The 25,517-nt window shown below is 44.8% G+C and overlaps 1 protein-coding gene across 1 annotated transcript in view; it reads left to right on the forward strand.

The window, feature by feature from the left end:
- The first annotated feature begins 8,756 nt into the window (after positions 1-8,756).
- The window catches only part of CNGA1 (cyclic nucleotide gated channel subunit alpha 1), a 51,416-nt gene continuing 34,655 nt past the window's right edge, over positions 8,757-25,517 (forward strand). Inside the window, exons 1-3 of the mRNA XM_029584169.1 lie at positions 8,757-8,876; positions 19,700-19,819; positions 24,890-25,045. Coding sequence (XP_029440029.1) covers positions 8,773-8,876; positions 19,700-19,819; positions 24,890-25,045 — 380 coding nt within the window. The 5' untranslated portion in view covers positions 8,757-8,772. The remainder of the gene's footprint in view (positions 8,877-19,699; positions 19,820-24,889; positions 25,046-25,517) is intronic.

Consider the following 25,517-nt stretch of genomic DNA (forward strand, 5'->3'; position numbering starts at 1 on the left):
TAAAGTGGAGGCAGCAAAATACTGCACGGAGCGGCAGTAGCCACAGAGGCATTCAAAGACTGCACGGAGCGGCAGTAGCCACAGAGGCATTCACGGAGTAGGATGCCAGTGGCCAGTAGTTAGTGTTCCACCTTCACGGAGCGGAAGGATGGAGGGCTGCTATCTCAAAATAAATAAATAAATAAATAAATAAATAAATAAATAAAACAAACAAAAAAATAAAAACAGGGGTGGGTAAGAGTATGGGGCAAGGGGGTGGCCTGCTTGTTACAGCGGTTGCTACCCCTAATTGAGCTGGATGTCACTTGGATGCAGATACGGAGCTGCTCTCTAAATTGGTGGTGGAGTGGAGGGGAATTAGGGCTGGAGGGTACTGGAAGCCAATAGTAACAGGTGGGAGAGAGAAAAAGGGAAAAAAAATGGATAAAGTGCGTAGCTTGCTGGGCAGACTTGATGGGCCGTTTAGTCTTCTTCTGCCGACATTTCTATGTTTCTATGTTTCTTCTCCATCGCAATTATATCTTTTTTGAGATGCGGTGACCAGAATTGTACACAGTATTCAAGGTGCGGTCTCACCATGGAGCGATACAGAGGCATTATGACATTTTCCGTCTTATTCACCATTCCCTTTCTAATAATTCCCAACATTCTGTTTGCTTTTTTGACTGCCGCAGCACACTGAACCGACGATTTCAATGTGTTATCCACTATGACACCTAGATCTCTTTCTTGGGTTGTAGCACCTAATATGGAACCCAACATTGTGTAATTATAGCATGGGTTATTTTTCCCTATATGCATCACCTTGCACTTATCCACATTAAATTTCATCTGCCATTTGGATGCTCAATTTTCCAGTCTCACAAGGTCTTCCTGCAATTTATCACAATCTGCTTGTGATTTAACTACTCTGAACAATTTTGTGTCATCTGCAAATTTGATTATCTCACTCGTCATATTTCTTTCCAGATCATTTATAAATATATTGAAAAGTAAGGGTCCCAATACAGATCCCTGAGGCACTCCACTGTCCACTCCCTTCCACTGAGAAAATTGTCCATTTAATCCTACTCTCTGTTTCCTGTCTTTTAGCCAGTTTGTAATCCATGAAAGGACATCGCCACCTATCCCATGACTTTTTACTTTTCCTAGAAGCCTCTCATGAGGAACTTTGTCAAACGCCTTCTGAAAATCCAAGTATACTATATCTACCGGTTCACCTTTATCCACATGTTTATTAACTCCTTCAAAAAAGTGAAGCAGATTTGTGAGGCAAGACTTACCCTGGGTAAAGCCATGCTGACTTTGTTCCATTAAACCATGTCTTTCTATATGTTCTGTGATTTTGATGTTTAGAACACTTTCCACTATTTTTCCTGGCACTGAAGTCAGGCTAACTGGTCTGTAGTTTCCCAGATCGCCCCTGGAGCCCTTTTTAAATATTGGGGGTTACATTTGCTATCCTCCAGTCTTCAGGTACAATGGATGATTTTAATGATAAGTTACAAATTTTTACTAATAGGTCTGAAATTTCATTTTTTAGTTCCTACAGAACTCTGGGGTGTATACCAGCCGGTCCACGTGATTTACTACTCTTCAGTTTGTCAATCAGGCCTACCACATCTTCCAGGTTCACCGTGATTTGATTCAATCTATCTGAATCATTACCCATGAAAACCTTCTCCATTACGGGTACCTCCCCAACATCCTCTTCAGTAAACACCGAAGCAAAGAAATCATTTAATCTTTCCACGATGGCCTTATCTTCTCTAAGTGCCCCTTTAACCCCTCGATCATCTAACGGTCCAACTGACTCCCTCACAGGCTTTCTGCTTCGGATATATTTTTAAAAGTTTTTACTGTGAGTTTTTGCCTCTACAGCCAACTTCTTTTCAAATTCTCTCTTAGCCTGTCTTATCAATGTCTTACATTTAACTTGCCAATGTTTATGCTTTATCCTATTTTCTTCTGTTGGATCCTTCTTCCAATTTTTGAATGAAGATCTTTTGGCTAAAATAGCTTCTTTCACCTCCCCTTTTAACCATGCCGGTAATCGTTTTGCCTTCTTTCCACCTTTCTTAATGTGTGGAACACACCTGGACTGTGCTTCTAGAATGATATTTTTTAACAATGACCACGCCTCTTGGACATTTTTTACTTTTGTAGCTGCTCCTTTCAGTTTTTTTCTAACAATGTTTCTCATTTTATCAAAGTTTCCCTTTTGAAAGTTTAGCACGAGAGCGTTGGATTTGCACACTGTTCCTCTTCCAGTCATTAAATCAAATTTGATCATATTATGATCACTATTGCCAAGCGGCCCCACCACCATATATTGTGGCTTCTCTTATTGAGAACTCTTATAAAGTGCTATGTCATTGGTATATGTGTCCTCAGTTGCAGAAGTTTACACCTCATTACCCAGATATATGTTGGTGGTCATGTATGGAGGTGGGTACTTAGTATCATATGTGGTGGGAATGTCCCAAGTTGCAGATGGTCTGGGGTGATATATTTCACTGGTTGAGTGCTTTGTTCCCTGGGCTGCCCTCCCTTACCCCTGCACAGGCGTTATTAGGCATAAAAATTCCAGGGCTTTCGGAGGATCATAACCGATTAGCCCATTACATATTAACTGCTAGTCGTTGCGAAATTGCGCGTTTGTGGAAATCCCCCAGAGTCCCCACAAAAGCAGCCATACAACAAAAGGTGCAGAAAAATTTTTATTATTAAAAATTACAGCTTATAAGCATAAGAGAGTTCCTCACTTTGAGCTGATTTGGCAACCCTACCAATTATGGCTATCTTCCATGTCCACTGGCACCTAGGCTCAGCCGATACGGGCAGCCTGACTCATACCTGACAACTTCTATGTATTTTCTGTATCTTATCTCTGTCATTTCGGGCAGCATTCTATAATTTTTCCTGTTATGCAGTGTCTATCTGAGGCATTTTGGGGGGGGGGGGTCTGTACTCATAAAAGTCGTGGTAAATTTGCTGGGATGTAAACCTTCTTTGTGAATTATGTTACACTCTTTCATATTTCGCTGTTCTACTGATTCTGAAGATTGAATTTGCACACAATTAATGTGTTTGGTTATGTGTAGTTACTTTCTAAATGTGACTTGTATGGTTTACATGTTATACTGTTTGGATTAATAAAAAACCTTTAATTACAAAAAAAAAACATAAGAACATAAGAACATAAGAAATTGCCATGCTGGGTCAGACGAAGGGTCCATCAAGCCCAGCATCCTGTTTCCAACAGAGGCCAAAACCAGGCCACAAGAACCTGGCAATTACCCAAACACTAAGAAGATCAAAAAAACACTTATCTTTATTATAGCTTCACACATGCATATCAGTAGACTATCTTCCCTTCAGAAAGTGTACTCTCTTTACTTACAGTTCAGTACTGCTTCCCTCAGTACTCACAGTTCAGCTTTGTTTCAGCTCAGTGTTTGGATAGTGTTTCGTTACAGGAGCAGCCTTCATCCTGGAGTCCTGGTCTGATTATCCCCACCTGGATCCCAGCTCTTATTCCCCAGTCTCTGTTTACACCCTCTGAGCCCCATCTGCCCCATGGGATCCTGCCCATAGAGCATATTCTCCTTATGGCATTTAAGGTGGACCAGGCTTCTAGTCTGGTCCTGCATAGGTAAGTAGGGGAACACTAGGGGCAATGCCTCACAGCATGCCTTTAGAATTCCTCCCAGAATACCTCTGTTTTATGCAGCAATAATTACGCTAAAATAAGGAGGAGAAACTAAAAGCAATTGTACACTGAATCATTAGGGATGTGAATTGTTTTTTGACGATTTAAAATATCGTCCGATATATTTTAAATCGTCAAAAATCGTTAGGGCCACGATACAATACCAATTCCCCCGATTTATCGTCAAAAAATCGTAAATCGGGGGAAGGGGGAGGGCAGGAAAACCAGCACACTAAAACACCCTAAAACCCACCCCCGACCCTTTAAATTAAATCCCCCACCCTCCCGAACCCCCCCAAATGCCTTAAATTACCTGGGGGTCCGTAGCGGCGGTCCGTAGCTTAAATTACCTCCGTAGCCTTAAATTACCTCCGTAGCGGCGGTCCGTAGCTAAATCAGGGGAAGGGGGAGAGCAGGAAAACCGGCACACTAAATCGTGTAGTCTTCAGCCGGCGCCATTTTGCAAAATGGCCGCCGCAAAATGGCGGCGGCCATAGACCAACACGATTCGACGCAGGAGGTCGTTCCGGACCCCCGCTGGACTTTTGGCAAGTCTTGTGGGGGTCAGGAAGCCCCCCCAAGCTGGCCAAAAGTTCCTGGGGGTCCAGCGGGGGTCCGGGAGCGATCTCCTGCCGCGAATCATTGTCCGTACGGAAAATGATTTGCGGCAGGAGATCGCTCCCGGACCCCCGCTGGACCCCCAGGGACTTTTGGCCAGCTTGGGGGGCCTCCTGACCCCCACAAGACTTGCCAAAAGTCCAGCGGGGGTCCGGAACGACCTCCTGCGTCGAATCGTGTTGGTCTATGGCCGCCGCCATTTTGCGGCGGCCATTTTGCAAAATGGCGCCGGCTGAAGACTACACGATTTAGTGTGCCGGTTTTCCTGCTCTCCCCCTTCCCCCGATTTAGCTACGGACCGCCGCTACGGACCCCCAGGTAATTTAAGGCTACGGAGGTAATTTAAGCTACGGACCGCCGCTACGGACCCCCAGGTAATTTAAGGCATTTGGGGGGGGGGTTCGGGGGGGGGGGGGATTTAATTTAAAGGGTCGGGGTGGGTTTTAGGGGGTTTTAGTGTGCCGGGGGTGGGTTTTAGGGTGTTTTAGTGTGCCGCTGGACCCCCAGGTAATTTAAGGCATTTGGGGGGGGGGTTCGGGAGGGTGGGGGATTTAATTTAAAGGGTCGGGGGTGGGTTTTAGGGGGTTTTAGTGTGCCGGTTCACGATTTTAACGATTTTAACGATACTCTAAACACCCAAACGGCGACGATACGATTCCCTCCCCCTCCCAGCCGAAATCGATCGTTAAGACGATCGAGGACACGATTCACATCTCTATGAATCATATGTAAAAATATATGTAAGAGACAGATTTTTAGCTAAAATGTTAGGGACTGCATGTGTGTGAGCTCCATTTGCCATGACACAGCCTCATAGGTAGCGTGACAGTGACAGATGAGCAAGTCTTAGCACAGGCCAGAGTATGAGTCCAAAAGTCTATATAAAGACCAGGCTGCAGCTGAATCCAGGCAAGAACAAGACTAAGGGCTTGAGACAAGGCTGAGGCTGAAGCGGAGCTGAAGACTGCAGCAAAGCCACAAGCGAAGACTGAAGCAAAGCTGAAGGCTGAGAAGAGGACCCAGGCAGAAACTGAAGACAGGAACCAGGCTGGAGCCGAAGGCAGAAACTAGGCTGATGTTGAAGACAGGAACCAGGCTAGAGGGCTTGAGCAAAACAGAAGACTGGAACCATAAGGAGTAGGAACCAGGAGACCTTCTTCCTGAGGCAACGAATCCAAGTCCAGGCAGGCTATGTAGTCTTGAGTGTGTGATAACATCAATGGGGCGGGTACCTGACTCTCCCACCAATGTTCATTGAATCATGTGCACCGATGAACACACATGTCCTAAGCATCTCTATGTCAGGTTCTAGTATCACACACATCAGAGCGACCAATGGCAGCTCTCTGCTGCACGGTGAACGTCCACCACTGAGGAGTCTGGGAAAGCAGATAAATTCTAACAAAAAACTGAAAACTTCCGATAGAACACTTGATGGGAAAATTGGGATTTTCAATTTTAACTGCCCCTTCCCCCCCAATAGGCCTACCTAGTAGGGTTTCTGACGATATCATCCGGTCCTACAAGTCAAGAGGCACATGAGCAATAGCTGGATGACATCATGGGAGGGCACTAGCAGGGAGCATAAGCTCTGCCAATACAAGAAAAAGAAAAGTAGTACCTCGGGAGCAGCATGGTGACAGGGAGCCAAAGCTCTGCCAACTGAAGAAGGAGCAGGCCAAAGATGATGTGCCTTGGATGAGCAGGCTGGTGGGGAGCCCAAGCTTTGCCAGTTGAAAGAGGAGCAGGATGATGATGTCAAGCCTTGCCTGCGGAAGATAACACTCTTGAAGGAGTGAGCTGATAGGAGTCCAAGCCCTGCTAGCTAAAGGAAGAACAGGCCAGAGATATTGGCAGGGAAGGAATGGGGAGGGGTTAACAGAGTGGGGAAGGAAGGGGAGGAGGGAGTGAAAAGAGGGGAAAGGAAAGTGCAGAGAGGAGGAGGGGGTGAAAAGGGGAAAAGGAAGTGCAGAGAGGAGGAAGGAATTAAAGGGGGAAGGAAGTGCGATGAAGCAGTGCAATAGGAAGGTAGCCACATGCACACTGTCCCCCTCTTCCAGCCACACACACACACATTGCCACCACCCTGCCAATGTGGCATGGTAGTGGCAAATACAGTATGAATTTATTAATTACTCCAACTATGGTGAATCAGAGTTAATTTTAATCAGAACAAGGACTCATTCAGTTTGTCTAACATTAGAGGTTTCATTGAGAGCTTTAGAAAATAAAAATATAATTGATTGATATGCCGATTATGATTTAGAAAATTAGATGCAGTTTCAGTTTCTTAAGTTGAACTTCAGATTATTGATCACAAGTTTGCACATATTTAATTCACAGCAATTACATCTACCTATTTCAAACTAAAGGTAAATTCAGACCTCTTAATTAAAACTAAAAGTTTGTTCTTCACCACACTGGCAAACTGCAGCTGAAGGAGATGGGTAATTTCTCTCTGTGAAGGCTTCGGAGTCTGTTCATTTGTTTGCAGGTCAGGAAGCTCAGCTGAATGCAGTCATCTCTGGTCAGTGTCTGTTCTCAAATATTGATGATCGGACAGGCAAAAAGGCTGGTTTCTTCTGATCATGAGGATGTTGTCTGTTGGTATTATTCAGTGGGAGCTCTCTGATGGCCAGCTCTTTGATAGATTTCTTCATGGCAGGAATCCCAGTCCCTTTGTTTCATTCACTTTCATAGAAGTGAATATGCATAATGCATGAGTGACGGGGCTTTGCCAGTCAATAAATATATGCTTCCATGTATATTTTTTCAGCAATGTGCAGTAGGAAGAGTTTTTGATGTTTGGGAATCCTCCCCTTGCCATAACCCCACCTTTTTGGGGGAGAGTCTTCAGTGGAATATAAAGACCCCTGGAGCTTGTTCAGTGATTCAGAAGGAAGGTGACTGACTGGAAAGTGGGTTAGTAGTTGAGGAGTATAGAAGCTAGAGATCATCCCTGGGTCTCAAGCATCTTGGAGAAGAGAGGAGAAAGGAGACTTGTTAATTCTTGAGAGTATTTCTGGATAAAGACTGATCAGTTCCAGAGGGAAGGGTGCACCCCTGGTATCCCAAAGGGCTGCATCAAAGGATCTTTTTGCCCAGGCTCCTAGTCATCAGCTGAGGTGAGAAGAAGTAATGGTTTGAGATGCTAATTAAGAGACTTGAAAACACTTCTGAAACTTTTGAATTACAGTTGGAGTTATATTTATTTGTTGGAACCCAATTTAACATTTTTGTGCTTGGGGATCTTTTTCTATCTGACCAGCTTGGAGCTACACTCTAGTTATCAGAGAAAATTCTTTTTCACTCAATGCACAATTAAGCTCTGGAATTTGTTGCCAGAGGATGTGGTTAGTGCAGTTAATGTAACTGGGTTTAAAAAAGGTTTGGATAAGTTCTTGGAGGAGAAGTCAATTCACTGCTATTAATCAAGTAGACTTAGGAAATGGCCTCTGCAATTGCTGTGAAAAAACAAAACAAGACCGTAGCCTTGGAAAAGATTTTTATTCAATTGGATATGATCAGCCCGACTCTGGCCAAAGTTTCGCCTTTTATGGCTGCGTCAGGGGCTCTGAAAAAACATCAAATTTAATATTAAATATAAATATTGGTTAAAAACACACAATATTAAATGAATTCATGGTTATAACAAAAAATAAATAAATAAAACACAGTAGGATACAGTTAGAGTTTATGTGTTAAGGGGAGGCGACAAAGTGCATGCAACAATCAAGAACAGAGAAAGAATACTACTATGAAAACCAGTCTTCTGAATAATTACCTTGATTATTATCCACAACTTACTCATAATCAAGGTAATTATTCAGAAGACTAGTTTTCATAGTATTCTTTCAAATTGGGCTAGGGGACACTTCATTAAACTAACAGATAGCAGCTTTAAAACACATTTAAGAAAGTATTATTTCAGTCAACGCACAATTAAGCTGTGGAATATTTTGCCAGAGGATCTGGTCAAGACAGGTTCTTGGAGGACAGGTCTATTATTAGCCAGGTAGACTTGGAGAATGCCATTTCTTATTTCTTGGAGCAAGCAACATGGACTGCATCTTCCCATTAGGATTTTCCAGGAACCTCCAATGCCCCGAACTGGCCACTGTTGGAGACAGAATGCTGGGCTCGATGGATCATTAGGCTGACCCAGCATGGCACTTCTAAAACAAAAACTTTAGTCTGCACAAAATAAGAATCTAGGGTCCAATATTTATTTATTTTTAATTTTGTTTGTGCAGTTCAGGGTACATTGTTCTAATTATTGTTTAGGGGAAATTCCAATGGATATAGTCAAGTTCTGTATACTAAATTTGATTATTTGTTTTTATTTGTCAACCATAATTAAGTTTGCAAAATAAATAATACTGCAGTGAGAAGGTGTTTAACATTGCTTTTTATCTCTCTCACCAGATAGCGAGCTCATCAAAATGGCCCAAGTGATTAATACCCATCTCACACATGTAACTGTTCCTAAAGTTAGAATACAGAATGTGGAAGATGAAATAGAAAGGATGGAGCATGGTGGATGCAGGTGAGTATTTGTCTCTGTTTTTAAAGTGGAGCAGAACCCAATGCTAATGGAATAAGCAGAGTTAAACAACACCATTAAACATTTGCACAGTTGGATTTGCTAGGTATGCAATTTTATGAGTGTGTTTGCTTTTTGATATTGGAAATTATACACGTCACAAAAATAAGTATGAGCAAGATAGGAGTTTAACTTGACTAATTGCTCAAAGATTTGTTTTGTTTGCTGTCAAAAACAGAGCCCACTGTCTGACACGTACTATTATTAACATAACAAAATAGTAGAGAAGGTAATTATCTTCTTTCCATGGGTTCTTTGTCCATTCTGTCATATCTATCTATTGTTTTTTTTATAATTTTACTTTACCTGCCAAATGTTAATATGCTTTAGTAGATTCCTTAGTTTTGCTTAATTCAGGGCTAATAAAAAGCATGTTTAGTCCTACGAAGGATTTAGTTCAGTTTCCAAACCTGTCCTATTGACACCATAGCCAGTAGAATCTTCAGGATATCCACAATTATACATGATGATATATACTTCTTTATAGTAGAGATACAGTATACGTACAATTATCTGATGCATATTCATTGTAGATATTCTGAAAACTCAACTGGCTACAGAATCAATAAAACACATATGGGAACTACTGGAGTAGCCTGTCTCCAATGAGATCTGCACTATTCAAATTACTGAGCACACATTTGAACATTTGTATTTCAGACGTAATTTCCAAAATAGCGTATGTCAAAGTGGATTACACTTTAATAAGGGCCAATAAATTTTTGCTGATTGTTTTTTGCAAGGCTCAGAATCAGATCAGAGCCTTGCTGACTTTCTTCTGCTGCCAGTAGCTATAGAAAACAGGCCTGGATTTAGCAATAAACAACACAAACAACTCCCTAGGGTGCCAAATTTTGAAGGAGCCAAATATCTAAGCTGAACCTACTTCTGCTTAATTTAAGACTGTGTGCTGGTGCCGCTTTAAAAGGGTGACACCATGGCACTCTGGCCTCCCTCTCTACAATGCGTCCATTAAGAGGAAAACTTTCAAAAGCCATTTACCAGGGTAAATGGCTATATACTCAGGTAAAAGGACTATTTGAAAATTGCCAACTTGTATGTGGGTAACAGTGTTATGGGCCCCAGAGTCCGGGAAACCAACCTGGGAAGGGCACACGTTTGCAGGGCAGGATTCGGGACAAGATAAGGGCCGGTCTTCCACATAGCCATCCCCCTCCCCCGCAGGTTGAGCCCTTGGGTTATGGAGGCCAGCAGGTCTCTGCGGCGGCAGTACATCATAGTTGTAAGTCCACATAGGTAAAGTTTGGACAAAGCAGGTTGGAGTCGAGGCTTGGACAAGGCAAGCTGGAGACAAGGCTTAGACAAAGCAGGCAAGGTTGGGCAGGCTTGGCAGGCTAGACAAGGCAGACAAGGCTGGGCACACTTGACAAGGCAGATAAGATGGAGCAAGCTTGGGAGGCTGGACCAGGCAAATAAAGTTTGGCAGGCTGGACCGGGCAAACAAAGCTAGGCAGGCTGGACCAGGCAGACTTGGCTGGCAGGACAAGGCAAGGCTGAATTCTAAGCAGAACCTGGAACTAGACAAGAAAAGGATAAGACAAGGAAAGGACAGGACTCTGGTACAGGCAGGACTGGAGATTGGAACAGACAGGACAAGATCAACAAGGCAGAATAGGGCAGGACTTAGACAAGGCAGACAAGGGAAACACAGAACAAAGAACACAGAAGTCCGAAGGCATCAAGACTCGGAACAGACAGAATAGGCCTGAAGGCCCCAAGATAGGATACAAGAGAGAATAGGATAGAGGCTTCAAGACAGAGAACAGGGCAAGACAGGCCTGAGGGCCAAGAGACTAGAAGGCCCAAAAGCCACAAGACAAGGCTAGAAAGCCTGTAGTTCACAAGGAAAGGCAAAAACAAGGGTCAGGTCATGGAGCCAGAAGTGACACCATGAGAAGAAAAGGAGCTTCTGGCAAGGCAGGATTACATAGGGCTGAGGCTTGGGCATGGCAAGGGCAGTGAGAAGGAACTTGACAAGATTAGTGATGGTGCATGCTGAGGGCCTTTGCTGGTGGGGAAGCATCATTGCAAGAGTTCCAAAGAAAGGATGGAGCAGCATAGCAGGCAGAATCTTAACAACAGTAAATATGTGCCTACAGTAAATATGTGCCTACATGTAATCTGTTGCGATGGTATATAACTTAGTGACAGTATAGAAAAGATTTTAAATAAATAAATAAACAAACAAACAGTAGGCAGTAGAGGAGGACTGGAAGGCTCATCTGCATACTGCTTCCAGCATCCCCCGGGAGAGGAGTCCAGAAGTCACCACAAGCGATCCAGGGATTGACGTCCATAGCCCCAGCTTCCAGAGGCCCCGCCCCCTTTGCAGTAGAGGAAGATCGGAAGGCTCATCTGCATACTGCTCACAGCATCCCCTGGGAGAGGAGTCCAGAAGTCACCGCAAGCGACCCAGGGATTGACGTCCATAGCCCCAGCTTCCAGAGGCCCCGCCCCCTTTGCAGTAGAGGAGGACTGGAAGCGCGAGCCTTAAGGCACGCGAATCTCAAACCCTTCCATTAACTGAGTGAAGATTAATTTAACGGTGGTTAAAGAGGATTGGTAAGTATAGCTTTCAGAAATTTTTGGGCTTATAAAAGTTTGGTGAAAGGTGAAATTAAGGGATATATTCTTTAGAGTTTGTGTGTCTGAGGTAATAAGCAAGCCAGAGATAGTTAATTCTAGTGTCTATCTTTCCCACCCACTCAACCCTTGATTTTTAGGCACAAGACACTTTCTCATTAAAAATCAATCAGGGTCTTATCTAAATCATACTATTGTACCAGCCCTTATTGAAAGTTTAATCATCCCCTTGTAGGACACTAGCTGATTAATTAGTAAATTCACCTGCAAATTTAAACTACTCTCATTCCAACTCCCTTAGTATCCTAAACTTAACTAGAAACTCAATAAAACTAAGATGAAGGCAGCAGTCCAGCAGCAAGAGTGGGGCTTTCCAGTCTTTTGCATTGAATGTCACATGTATGATTTTTTACCTGCCGGTGAGAGATTGTATGTGTGCACTCGATTAAAGACTCCTGGCTCTCAGGGAACGAGTCTGATCTCTGGAGGCTAGAGTAGCAGACTTGGAGGAGCTGAGGGAGACAGAGAGGTACATTGACGAGACCTTCAGGGACAAAGTAGCCAAGTCCCAAATCCATTCTGGCAGCCCCAGTGCTGCCTTGGATCAGAAAGGTCTCCCAGTAGGAGAACATTACCCTGGTGTAGCAGGAAGTGATCCTGTAGCAAGGACCTGCTGTCCAGGTGATGTATTGTCCTCTCGCACTGAGGACAAGTCTCCCAGGGCTACTGCCCAGGAGGGAAGGGTTCGGCCGGCCATCATAGTTGGTGATTCGATTATTAGAAATGTAGATAGCAGGGTGGCTGGTGGACGTGAGGACCGCCAGGTAACTTGCCTGCCTGGTGCGAAGGTGGCAGACCTCACGCGTCACCTAGATAGGATTATAGTAAGTGCTGGGGAGGAGCCGGCTGTCGTGGTACATGTGGGCACCAACGACAAAGGAAAATGTGGGAGAGAGGTTCTGGAAGCCAAATTTAGGATTTTAGGTAGGAAGCTAAAATCCAGATCCTCCAGGGTGGCATTCTCTGAAATGCTTCCTGATCCATGTGCAGGTCCCCAGAGGCAGGCAGAGCTCCAGAGTTTCAATGCGTAGATGAGATGATGGTGCAGGGAAGAGGGATTCAGCTTTGTAAGGAACTGGGGAAACTTTTGAGGAAAGGGGAGACTTTTCCGAAAGGATGGGCTCCACCTTAACCAGAGTGGAACCAAGCTGCTGGCACTAACTTTCAAAAAGGAGATAGAGCAGCTTTTAAACTAGAACAAGGGGGAAAGCCGACAGTCACTCAGCAGTGCATGGTTCGGAGAAATGGACCAGATGGTATGCATCCTAGGGTACTGAAGGAACTAAAAAATGAAATTTCTGATCTATTAGTTAAAATTTGTAACCTATCATTAAAATCATCCATTGTACCTGAAGACTAGAGGGTGGCCAATGTAACCCCAATATTTAAAAATGGCTCCAGGGGCGATCCGGGTAACTATAGACCAGTGAGCCTAACTTCAGTGCCGGAAAAACAGTGGAACTATTCTCAAGATCAAAATCGTAGAACATATAGAAAGACATGATTTAATGGAACATAGTCAACACTGATTCTTCACGCATATCCAGCATAGCTCTCTGCTTCAACGGCAGGGGAGAAAGACCGATACTTCACGCATATCCAGCATAGCTCTCTGCTTCAACGGCAGGGGGAATGAAGAAAAGTGGATCTATATACAGACAACAACCAACAAGGACTGAATTACATAGTCTGGGTAAACAAATAAGCATGGGTATAGCTTGCTTATTGCGGCGCTTACTACCCCTAACTAATTAAGCTAGATATTTCACTTAGATGCAGTTCCAACACTGCTCTCTACATTAATGGTGGGGGTGGAAGGGAAATAGAACCAAAAGGTTACTAAGAGCCAAGAGAAACAGATAAGTATGAGAAAAAAAAAAGTGCGAAGCTTGCTGGGCAGACTGGATGGGCCGTTTGGTCTTCTTCTGCCGTCATTTCTATGTTTCTATTTACCCAAGGGAAGTCTTGCCTAATAAATCTGCTCCATTTTTTTGAAGGGGTTAATAAACATGTGGATAAAGGTGAACTGGTAGATATAGTGTATTTGGATTTTCAGAAGGTGTTTGACAAAGTCCCTCATGAGAGGCTTCTACGAAAACTAAAAAGTCATGGGATAGGAGGCGATGTCCTTTCGTGGATTACAAACTGGTTAAAAGACAGGAAAAAGGGAGTAGGATTAAATGGTCAATTTTCTCAGTGGAAAAGGGTAAACAGTGGAGTGCCTCAGGGATCTGTACTTGACCGGTGCTTTTCAATATATATATATAAATGATCTGGAAAGGAATATGACGAGTGAGGTTATCAAATTTGCGGATGATACAAAATTATTCGGAGTAGCTAAATCACAAGCAGACTGTGATACATTACAGGAAGACCTTGCAAGACTGGAAGATTGGGCATCCAAATGGCAGATGAAATTTAATGTGGACAAGTGCAAGGTGTTGCATATAGGGAAAAATAACCCTTGCTGTAGTTACACGATGTTAGGTTCTATATTAGGAGCTACCACCCAGGAAAAAGATCTAGGCATCATAGTGGATAATACTTTAAAATCGTCGGCTCAGTGTGTTGCAGCAGTCAAAAAAGCAAACAGAATGTTAGGAATTATTAGGAAGGGAATGGTTAATAAAAGGAAAAATGTCATAATGCCTCTATATCGCTCCATGGTGAGACCACACCTTGAATATTGTGTATAATTCTGGTCGCCACATCTCAAAAAAGATATAGTTGCGATGGAGAAGGTACAGAGAAGGGCAACCAAAATGATAAAGGGGATGGAACAGCTCCCCTATGAGGAAAGGCAGTGGAAGTAAAACATCCAATGAACAGCTTGGACTGTCTTTAAATATATTGAATGGGAGTCCAGATAAAGTGATTTCCGCATAAAAGGACCTGATACAAAAACTGACATGGTGGATTTGAATGTGTTAATAGATACGTGAAGAGCTCCTGATGCAGGCGGGACGCCGCCGAAATGCCATGGCGTCACTCCTGAAACAACAGTTTTGCGTTTTCTACCATCGGGAATTGAAAAGAACTGTATTTGTGAAACATCATGTTATATTTTCCACGTCTGATTTTTTGAAACAAGGATGTTTGTTAAAAAAGAATGAGTAACAAAAGAAGAACAAATAATTATTGTGAAAATTAGCAGATACCATTTGTTATAATGTATATATATAAAAAAAAGGGGGATCGGCCCGATGGCTCTTTAAGGGCTGAGATTCAGTCTAGCATACTTGTGGGTATAAAATAAGAGTGGGGTTTTAGTATATATTAATAGCTTTTTAGCGGGTTGTTATGTGTGATGTGTGAATGAGGTGTGAATGGTGTATTTAAATAAGTGTAAACAAGTGAAAATATTGCATTTGTAGAAAATTGGAAATAAAACTATTTAATTGACATGATGTTGTATATGGTATGATAAATCAGTGAGCAAGAACAGTAAGGTTCTCTTGTTTTGTTGTAAAACAATCGAGTAAATTATTGGCCAATCTGGTCCGAGCTAGGATCCCAAAATCAATTATTGCTGGAGTCCGAGGTGAAGACGGTGGCTGTAAAACTGCCATAGAAGATATTACCTCTAGTTTTTTGGACTATTACCAATCTCTATACAGTGTAAAACCCAGGAACGCTGAAGACTCTGAGGTTTTTTTTTTCGAGACTTCCCCTGGCCAAAGATGACTCGGGAGAGACTGGAGCTGCTTAATACCCCCATTAGAGATAGCGAAATCTATGCAGTTATACAAAAGTTGAAGATTGGAAAAGCGGCCGGACAAGAAGGTTTAAGCAATGACTTTTATAAGATATTAAAGTTTCCTCTGCTATCGACTTTAACCCGTCAATACAATAATATTCTTACTCACAAACATATACCAGAGGCAGACAATCGATCTATGTTGTGAAATGGGCCTCGAAAGGCCTTGCATTCTGTTACATTGGGGTGTTTAGTGTGCCCTTGGGCCTCAGCCCGGGCCCAGACCTTCAGGGCCAAGCTGAGGGTTGACGGTGGGCTCTGTATGGCTAATGGGCTGACCCTCTGCCAGGCCTGCAAGCTCCCAAGACCAACATCCAAGGATGTTGGAAGTTGAACGGTCCTCCGACCATTCCGAGCCCTTTCGGACCTGCAGCTTGATTGGCATTGGAGCAGCAGGCCTGGCCTGAGGTTGAGGGCAGACAGAGTCCTTGACACGAAAATAGGACTATGGTCGATGCGACGGCATCGCTGCCAAAACACTTAGTTGATGCGACGGCATCCTTGACGAAGAAACTGGGTTGATGCGACGGCATCACTGACGAACACATTTGGTACTTAACAACAGCTGGGTGGAAGGACAATTGCACTGTCTCTCAGGGCGCCCTACTCAGGCCACCCGCGGTATTGAATCACGGACCACCCTGTCCCACTGCGCGCCCTACACAGCCCTTGCAGGCTGGTCACGGACCACGAGGAGAAAGGGACAGCGCAGGAAAAGTCCAGGCAAAGAGGGACTCCCATGACGAAGCCGGTGTCACCCGAAGCTCCCTCTAAGGCTGGCGGAAACGGAGGTTCCTGAGTGCAGGGACCAATCCCACCTGCAGACCGCACCAATCTTGGGCATACACCATCCGGGAACCACGGCTCTGCAGGAACAGAAGGCTCAGGAGCACCAAATGAAGACACAGGGAAGAACATCCTGGAAGGCAGACACATCAGGAGGTAGACGATCATGACGAGACATCACAACATGGACCGGGGACTTCAGGCGGAACACCAAGACATGAAGATGTGGAAGAAGGCAGACGAGACGAGGAGCTCCACGAAGAACAGAAGACCTTACAAGACTCTGGCAGGCGGGAGCCTCCAGAGGGTAGTCACGCTGATGCAAGGCAAGGAACAGACTGACGAAGCAGCCCTTTATAGGGCTAAAGCAGGAAGTCCCATTGAAGGTGGGGCCAGCACACTTCCTGTGCCTAGCCCTTTAAATCAGGGAGAGAGGCGCAGGGCCGGCGCCTAAGAAGCAGGAAGCAGGGCTGTGCAGGACCGAGGACAGCGGCCTGCACAACGTCTGTGCGTCAGACGCAGGCAGGGCCTAAGAAGCAGGCCTTGACGTCGGCAGCGGCTCCAGCCGCTTCGGGGAGCCCCAGGGGCGGCTCCAGCCGCCGGATGGCACTGGGGCTTGCGGCCTAGCGCCGCGAAGATGGAGGTAGCGTCAGGGACGGTCCCAGCCCCACGGGAGAAGCAGAAAGGCTGTGGCTCTGACCGCGGGGAAGGTGGAGATCCGAGACGGCCTCAGGGCTGCGAGGGAGTGTTTGCAGTCCGTGGCTCTGGCTGCGCGTGAGGCCCGACGGCGGCGTCCTGCCGTGTCGGGAGAAGAACAGCAAGGGTGAGTGAGCCTGCTCATGGGGGAGCCTGTGGGCAGAGCAGTTCATAACAATCTATGATTGTCCTAATCCTGAAACTGGGAATGGATCCCTATGATATGGATTCTTATCGGCCGATCTTGCTTATTAATGTTGATATTAAAATTTAGCATCTGTCTTGGCTGCCCATCTCAATGCTATCCTTCCCAAGCTAATACACTCTGACCAGATGGGCTTTGTTAAAGGACGGCAAGGGGTACAAAAAGTAAGTCGACTGATAGCGGCCCTTAGCTATCATCCCCAGGCTGAGGTGCTGATCCTAAGTCTAGATGCAGAAAAAGTGTTTGATTCCCTGTTTTGAGATTATTTGTTTTGGGTGCTCCAGTGCTATGGGTTTGAAGGAGAAATTATGCATTGGTTACAGGTGCTTTATGCCAACCCTAGTGCTCAACTGCTAATCAATGGTGCTTTGTCCTCGCTCTTTTCCCTGCACTGTGGGGTGCGTCAGGGATGCCCTCTCTCTCCCCTATTATTTGTCTTAGCGATCGAGCCTTTAGCTGCCATCAAAGTGACAAAGAGTTCCGGGGCCTGAGCATCGGTAATCATGTGTTGAAAGTGGCGATGTTTGCTGATGATATTCTTTTGTTTGTGGGTCGCCCCCAGGTGAGCATCCCCATCATAGTTTCGATTTTCTCACAATTTCAATAGATAGCGGACTTACGGATCAATTTCACTGTCCAAGGCGTTACCCTTAAACCCGCAACTGCAGACAACTTGGCCTGGAGCTTTCCCCGTTCTATGGGCTTCTGGGAAACTAAAATATTTGGGGGTATGGATTCCTAGAGATCTCACCGCCCTTTATGATATGAATATATGGGAAACAATCACGAATATCGGAGCCCAGCTGCTGGCCTGGTGCCCTCTACCCCTGACATTCTCTGGGCGATGTGCCCTATTAAAAATGGATTGTTCCTAAGCTTTTATATAAGCTGCATATGCTCCCTGTTTGGCTATCTACTGCCGATTTATGGCGGCTACAATCCATTTTCCAAAGTTTTATATGGGCTGGTATTAAGTACCAGGTCCTGATATGCTCTAAGGAAGGGGGAGGACTTGGCATCCCAGACTTCCAGAGATATAATGTTGCCTGCCAGATGCGTTTTGTGGGAGAATGGCTTTTAGATTCTTACTCTTATTGTCAGCGGGGCTTGCTTACTAATGTCTGCTCCATGGTCTCCTTTATATTTTCTGCAAGCCAGTACACAGAAAATTCGGACCGTGGACACCCCAAAATTGTTCCTTTGACCTTGCTGGTGGGCTTGGCGGTGGCTGCGACGACAATGCAACATGGTGGGCTCCTACTTCTTATTGCTGCCACTAGTGGGAAATAAAGACTTTTCACCTGGACTCAATAGTAGTGCCATATTTCAAGCTTGGGCCCGTAATGGTCTGCCATTTATTTTCCATCTCTATGAAGAAGACAGCCCAGTGGTCACAGAGTTTGCCTCCATGGCTCTCACAAACCACATATCGTCGTGGTCACAGAGTTCGCCTCCATGGCTTTCACAAACCATATACCGTCGAAACACTTTTTTGCGTATCTGCAGATGCGACATTACCTCCACTCCTTTCATTGGACACGAGAGCAGTTCCAGCGAGAGTCCTGCCGCCTCTGCTGCACCCTGTGGCAGGTCCGAAAGGCCCTGGAGTAGTCGGAGGACCACTAAGAGACCACCATTGCGTTGGTGGTCTCATGGGCGTGCAGGTCAGTGGAGGGTTCGAAGCTCCTGACTCCCAGACTTGGACCGATCTTAGTGCAAGGGCACACACTCTCCTCGTCCCACGCTAGAGAGCTCCCAGTTGTGCTCCGTTCCATTGTCAGCGCAACAAATAGGCTGCAGCTTCACTGACCCACAACCATTTATTTAAAAAAACAAAACAAAACACAAAAACATTTTATTGGCAAAGATGGAAGTACATAAGAACATTTATGGGGCACTGTCACCCTCATATCCAACTAGAGCTAAATATGCCATGTTATAATAAAAACTAACTTTTTCAAAGCAAAACATAAATAAACCAGCCAGGCATCAAAGAAAACAGGAATCACTGCCTTAGCCTAGTTATTCCAGAGAATTGCATATTCTATTACATGTCCAAGGCAGTTACATAGGAAATATTCTGTATGCCAGGACTAGATAAATTACTCTATAAATAATAACAACACTTTTACATATGATTTTACATTCAGATACATGTCCTTGGGCTAACACATTATTGAAAATGTACCATTGGTCTTGTCAACTGCGCTCATCCGAGCGGGGGTTGGTTGACAAGCCGTCTAGTAGATCTGCTTGCTTGTCATCTATAAGAGTTGGCTTTTTCTGTGGCAGCTCCTTCTCTGTGGAACTCTCTGCCTGTCAAATTAAGGCTAAATCTCTGCAGTAAATCATTTAGAACTGCACTTAAGGCTTTTATTTTGCAGCAGGTTTTCCGGTATCATTGACCAACTGATTATATTTTCATCTTAATCTATGATTTTAATGCCAGAAGTTGTCGCATGTCTCTTGATTAGAGGATGTATTTATGTATATGGTTTGTTTATTTTAGTTTTTTGTTTTTTTTTGTATTATTATATTTTATGTATGTTTTATTGTACATCGCTTTGGCCATTAGTGTGAAGCGATTAATAAATTTTATTAAATGAAATGAATACCTCTTCGTTGATGGAAGACTCATTTTTTAAAAATATTTCTTAGGTCTCTAGAGGAGGAAGTGGAAGAGAGTTGTTCTGTACTACATCGAGTGGACAGTGCTGAAAACTGCAGTATTTATCCCTCTAGGAAAAACTCAGAAGTGGGGAAAGGAACAATACAGAGGTGAATCATGCACATATTGTCTATGCATTATGTTATGTGTATAGGTAGATATAAACATATAAGTGTAGATTTTCAAAACGTACGCATGTGCACACACATGGATGCGCAATTTTATAACATGGTTGGCGCGCACAAGGGGAGGTAGAGTTTAGCAAATATGCGCAGCGATGCATTGGGGCCTTCCCCAGTTCCCTCCCAGTTCGGTCCAATTAAGGAGTGGATTGGGAGGGAACTTCCCAACCCCTTAGCCTAACCTCCCTTCCCCTTCCCCTCCCCCTATCCCTATCCTAACTAGCCCAAATTTTTATATTTTACCTCTTGCTCCTGCCTCGGAAGAGGAGCAAATTGCACGCGCGATCCCCTGGCACAGCAGCAAATGGCCACTGTGCTGGGCGCCTCTAGCCCCGCCCCCCAGAGTTTACACATGTGGTCAGGCTGTTTGAAAAGTGGCCCAGCGAGCGTAAACCCCAGGATTTACACGCGCCGGGGTTTGAAAATCTACCCCATATCGTAGATACTATACAAATAGTGGGCTTCATACAAAACAAATCTGACCTCTGGAAAGTGAATATCAGAAAAGTGATGAAAAAGAAGCTTTTGAAAGTAGATATTCATCCAAAGCAAAAGAAATAGATTCAGAATGGGTTTGAAAAAGGTATTTGGGACATACAAATAGAGAAAGCACCATAAATGTTCAACTTCTTCCAGCTGTACAGCTGCTGTTATTCCCTATGGGGCCAACGTAATAAGGTGCGCTGAGGCTGCTGCGGGTTCGTGCGCGTTTGTGCATGCGTTTTCCTGCACAAAGCCTTATATGGGGATGTAATAAGGGTTTTGTGCGTGGGAAAGAAGCGCGTATAAACGCGCCTTCAGACCTACGGTTTTTCCTGCACTAATGTGTGCTAACGGCATGCAAAGGAGGCGATTAGCTGATCATAGGCAATGCAAGGAACCATGCTAATGCTAGTGTGGGGTTTTTAATGCGGGTTTTTTACCGCCACAGTCAGGGCATGAATTAAGTGTCAGCGCCGACTTGGGAGCCAATACAGCCAAGGGAACAGCACTGTTTTTCCCGCTAATAAAAGACCCGCCATTACAGCTGCCATGCGGTGAGAATTATGATCGATGAAAATAAATTGCCATTTTTTCATTAGCACACAGTTATTCATGTTCATAAACATAAAGGGGCAGATTTTATAAATCTGCGCACACGTGTACTTTTGTTTGCGCACCAGGCGCGAACAAGAGTACGCAAGATTTCAATAGATATGCGCGTAGCTGCACGTATCCATTAAAATCCGGGGTCAGCGCGAGCAAGGCTGCCCAAAATCGGCAGCCTGCACGCGCCGAGCAACGCAGCCTGCCTTCGTTCCCTCCGCCCTCCCCCCACCTTCCCCTACCTAACCCACCCCCCCCCGGTCCTATCTAAACCCCCCTACCTCTATCACGAAAGTTACGCCTGCTTGAAGCAGGCATAACTTTGCACGCGCCAGGCCGGCTGCCGCGCTCCATGTTCTGGTCCGGAGGCCGCGGCCACGCCCCCGGATGACGCGCTGAACACATCATGCCCCCTCGACACGCCCCCCGATGACGCGCGGATCACGACACGCCGCCCGAAACGCACCCCCCCCAGGAAAGCCCCGGGACTTACTCGCATCCCGGGGCTTTGCGCGCGCCGGAAGCCTATGCAACATAGGCTCGGTGTTGCAGCCTGGGAAGCTGCAGACCAGGAGTGAACCCTTGAGCCGAACTACCCCAATGATAGGGCAGGTCGGGAGGCGGAGCCACAGGCACAGGTCTTCACTCGGGAACCAGGAGGAGCCCGTAGGGTCCTAGAACCTTGGGACTTAGGAGTTCAGTAACAGTCTTAATAGGAAGAGGCCTGGGCAAGGGTAATCCACAGAGTCCAGTAACAGGGAGCAGGAAGGCCCAGCGAGAGCGGGGCGGTCAGATAGAGTCTCTAGCCTGCTGAACAAAAGCAGTCAGTGAGCAGGCCCGGGATCTGTAGTATGCCGCGGAGCAGAGCAGACAGGAAACAGGAACAGAGTCTGTAGCGTATCGTGGCCTACGACCAGCTGAAGGCAGGACTGGAGTCAGTAGCGTGCAATAGAGCAGGAACGGGTGGTGCGTAGGAAGGGAGACGAGCCCAAGTCAGGCTGGCAGCCAGTAGAAGCAGTCTCAGGAGTAGGCAAAGGTCGGAGGCTGGCGGCAAGCAGAAGCGGAGTCGGGCACAAGCTGAGCTCAATGGCGGGCGGCAGGCAGAAGCGGAGTCGGGAACAAGCTGAGGTCAATGGCGGGCGGCAGGCAGAAGCGGAGTCAGGAACAAGCTGAGGTCAATGGCGGGCGGCAGGCAGAAGCGGAGTCACGAACAAGCTGAGGTCAACCGGAATGCAGAACAGCAGAAGCGCGACTAAGAACTACCAACAGTAGCGACCCTCATTGCAAGGCAATGAGAAGGCAGACGAACACCGGTTAAATCAGGCTTGGGGCGTGGCGTAGTTAACCCAGGCGGGGCCAGACTTCCGGCGACCGTGCGTCCATAATGCGCGTCCTTGCGTGCACGCGTGGCAGCAGCGAGATGACCCAGCAATGGCGGACGCCCCGAAGGCCCAGCGGAGCCGCGGGAGCGGCGTTCCCCCCATCGGAGGTGAGCACTAAGCACAGCAGAAAGAGGGGAAGCGGTGGAGACCGCAACACTCGGCGCGCGCAGGGGGTGTTTGGGCCAGGTTTTCGGGGGGTACATGCGTACCCCTTTGAAAATCTGGCCCAAATTGCAGTGACTAATATTTTTGCTGAAGAAGGAGAAGTGTTTGCGGCCAGAATTGTGATTAGCTAGGTGCCTTTCTGAGCGCCCAATCATGCAGATTTGCGAGCAACTGAGCTCCTAGCTCAGTGCCCAAATGGCAAGGTAAGCTGGGCGCCTTTCTGGGAGCCCTGTCATAGATTTTTCTGCCACAAACAGAGCACTAGTGGCCTGATAAGTGCCTAGCTAAGCGCTTATCTCGGCTTCAGAGTGGCCAGCTTAGCAAAACGCTTTTCATGGTGTCCGAGGTAGGCGTTTCCCTGAGCGGACAGATACACAGCCAGAAGAGCGGCAGGATTTGCCATGTTTTCTGCAGCAAAGTTATTTGAAATATTAAAAATACTTTCTGGGGTCAAACTTTCACTTAATAGGGAGACCCGTTTGCTTGCTCACTTTTATGCGCGGATTATTAGCGTGGGTTTTGAGCGTGGTTGTGGCCACTTATTACATAGACCCTTACCACGCTTAGGTACGCAGATTTTTCCATATGTGTGTGGATTTCTGCGAGCAAATCAGCTGCATAATTTATAATTTTTACATCCCGCGGCCCGCGCTCATAGCGAGCACCTGTTTTGCCACGGGTCTTATTACATTGGCCCCTATGAGAGTGATTCTGAAATTTTGAAAACTTTCTTAAATTTTGGGGAAAATAAGAAATCTAGCAGCAGCAAGTCCTCTTCTTTAAAGGTATCTGAAAATTCCCTTCAAAGGTTTTCGCAACCTTCACCAATTTTTAAGTGTCTAATGTTTCTCAGGCAACCCCCCCAAAAAAAAACAACTTTTGAAGGGCCAGAGCTACTTTTCCCTGGCTGGATTTACCTTAACAATCTTAAAATTTTATATAACAGTCACATCATCTCTCTTATCCTAATAGAAGACTATTTTTCTTTGCTTTCACAACTTAACTCCCTCTCTCTTGACTCCTTTAATCACACCTCATGTACTTACACTTGCACGCTATACACGTTCAGCATGCATGAAAAATCCTTTTACAAATATCCATCCCTCATCTTCTCAGACAGACAGCAGACATTCATAGGCTCCCCAAACGTTTATGGATATCAAAAGACACAGTCTTGAGACAATGCACAACTGCTTAAGATACCCATACTACCTATTAGCACTGCTAGATACAGTTATTTCTCTAACCGACAAGCTATCAAATGCATGTATCACTCACATCCCTCTTAGAAATATAGAAATAGAGAACATGATGGCAGTTAAGGACCATAAGGCACATTTTCTCTCCCCAACCTACTTCCTGGTGCAGGCCACATTCCAGTTGATCTCTTGTCTTTCCCTTCACTTCTTCACCAGTAGAAATGTGCTTATCCCATCCTTTCCTGAATTCCATTTCCCTTTTTTTGCCTCCACCACTCCTTCTCCTCCTTCACATTACACACGAAAGATCTTCGGTGGCAGTTTAGACTTCACATTTTTTTCTGCACACAAGTCACAACATGAAAACAGTTCGTAAAGAAACCGAAAACACATTAGAAATAAAATTAAATGTAACTTGTATTTAGAGAAAGAAGAAAGAAATTAAAATGAAACCCTCCACTACTTGCAGTCTGAGGAGACAGTGAAGGCATGGCGTGGGCTCCTACAAGCTGGGTGGACTGGGGATCCCTTCCTTAAGCCTTAACTACCTACCTAAAATGAGCAAAAGCAGACAGATGAAAGAAGTCGCCCAGACAGTAAATAACAACTAGGATAGCAGAAAGCTGTTTGACTAAAAACACATGAGGAAACAGAAATATGGATCGAGGAGAAGCACAGGAGCAGAAATACAAAAAGAAATGCGCAGTAAGATTTTGAAATTCTCTGATGTATTATATTTATAAATGACAATGTTTTACTTTCTGTAGGGCCTCAACCCTGATATTCTTGAATTTCTGTTTGTTGCATTTAGTACAGTGTTATGCAGATTTTGTGTATAATTGTTTATGTTAAAAGTAAAAGACATGAAAAACAATTCTATGCTTTTAATGAATTTTCTGGTTACAGTAACATAATCCAGGGTATATGTTAAAGGAATTCGATGTGCTACCCGGCCGATGAAAGCCAAAGACCCAGATTTGTACTTTGCAATGTAGTACAGTAATATGCATGAAAACCCTTTGCCATGCAATTTGGAGTTTCTTATCTGATACCCAAGGCAACTATGAATTAATGTAAATTAGTTGAAAATAATTTCTTTCTTTGTGCAAAAAAAAAAAACAACCAGCAACAACATAGATTTAACTATTCTCTTTTACCAATTGTAGGCTAGGTCACTTTCTGGTTGCATTAAAAGACCGGGAGAAGAAGACATTAGATGATGGTTCTCTATCTCAAGATTCTTTTTTGGAAAGAATTCAAGGTCCACGGAGCAGTAATAAAAATAAATCAAATCCCAATAATGACATATCAGATGATGAGATGTGAGTTTGTAGACATATTACTGTACTATTCACCTGAAACCTACAGCTCCCCTTCTTTTTCTATGTATGTCCTTTTCATTCATTTTCATATTTCTCTTTATGTCATATGATACACATTACACAGCATAATATTGTCTATATTCATCATGTTTTGTTTAAAAAACATTTATAGTGAAGAGACACAAGAGTTGGTTAACGCATTCACTCTAAAGCAATAGAACTATCGGTGCAAATTAGTGATTAGAATATGAATCTTTGACATTAGAGACACCTTGTTTGATTCCCATTTTTGTATCTTCTGCTGCATGACTTGACAAAGTGCCTTATCCTCTACTTACGTTACCTAGATTACAATGGAAAAAAGACATGTGGCCTAACAGTGGTTTCCTGTCTCAAGAAAACAAATTATGTATCAGTGGTTTTCCAACCAATTCTTGGGACCCTCCTTGATTTTCAGGATATTCCTAATGAA

This window comes from Rhinatrema bivittatum, chromosome 1 (genome assembly GCF_901001135.1).
Source record: "Rhinatrema bivittatum chromosome 1, aRhiBiv1.1, whole genome shotgun sequence".
In the NCBI taxonomy this organism is placed as follows: domain Eukaryota; kingdom Metazoa; phylum Chordata; class Amphibia; order Gymnophiona; family Rhinatrematidae; genus Rhinatrema; species Rhinatrema bivittatum.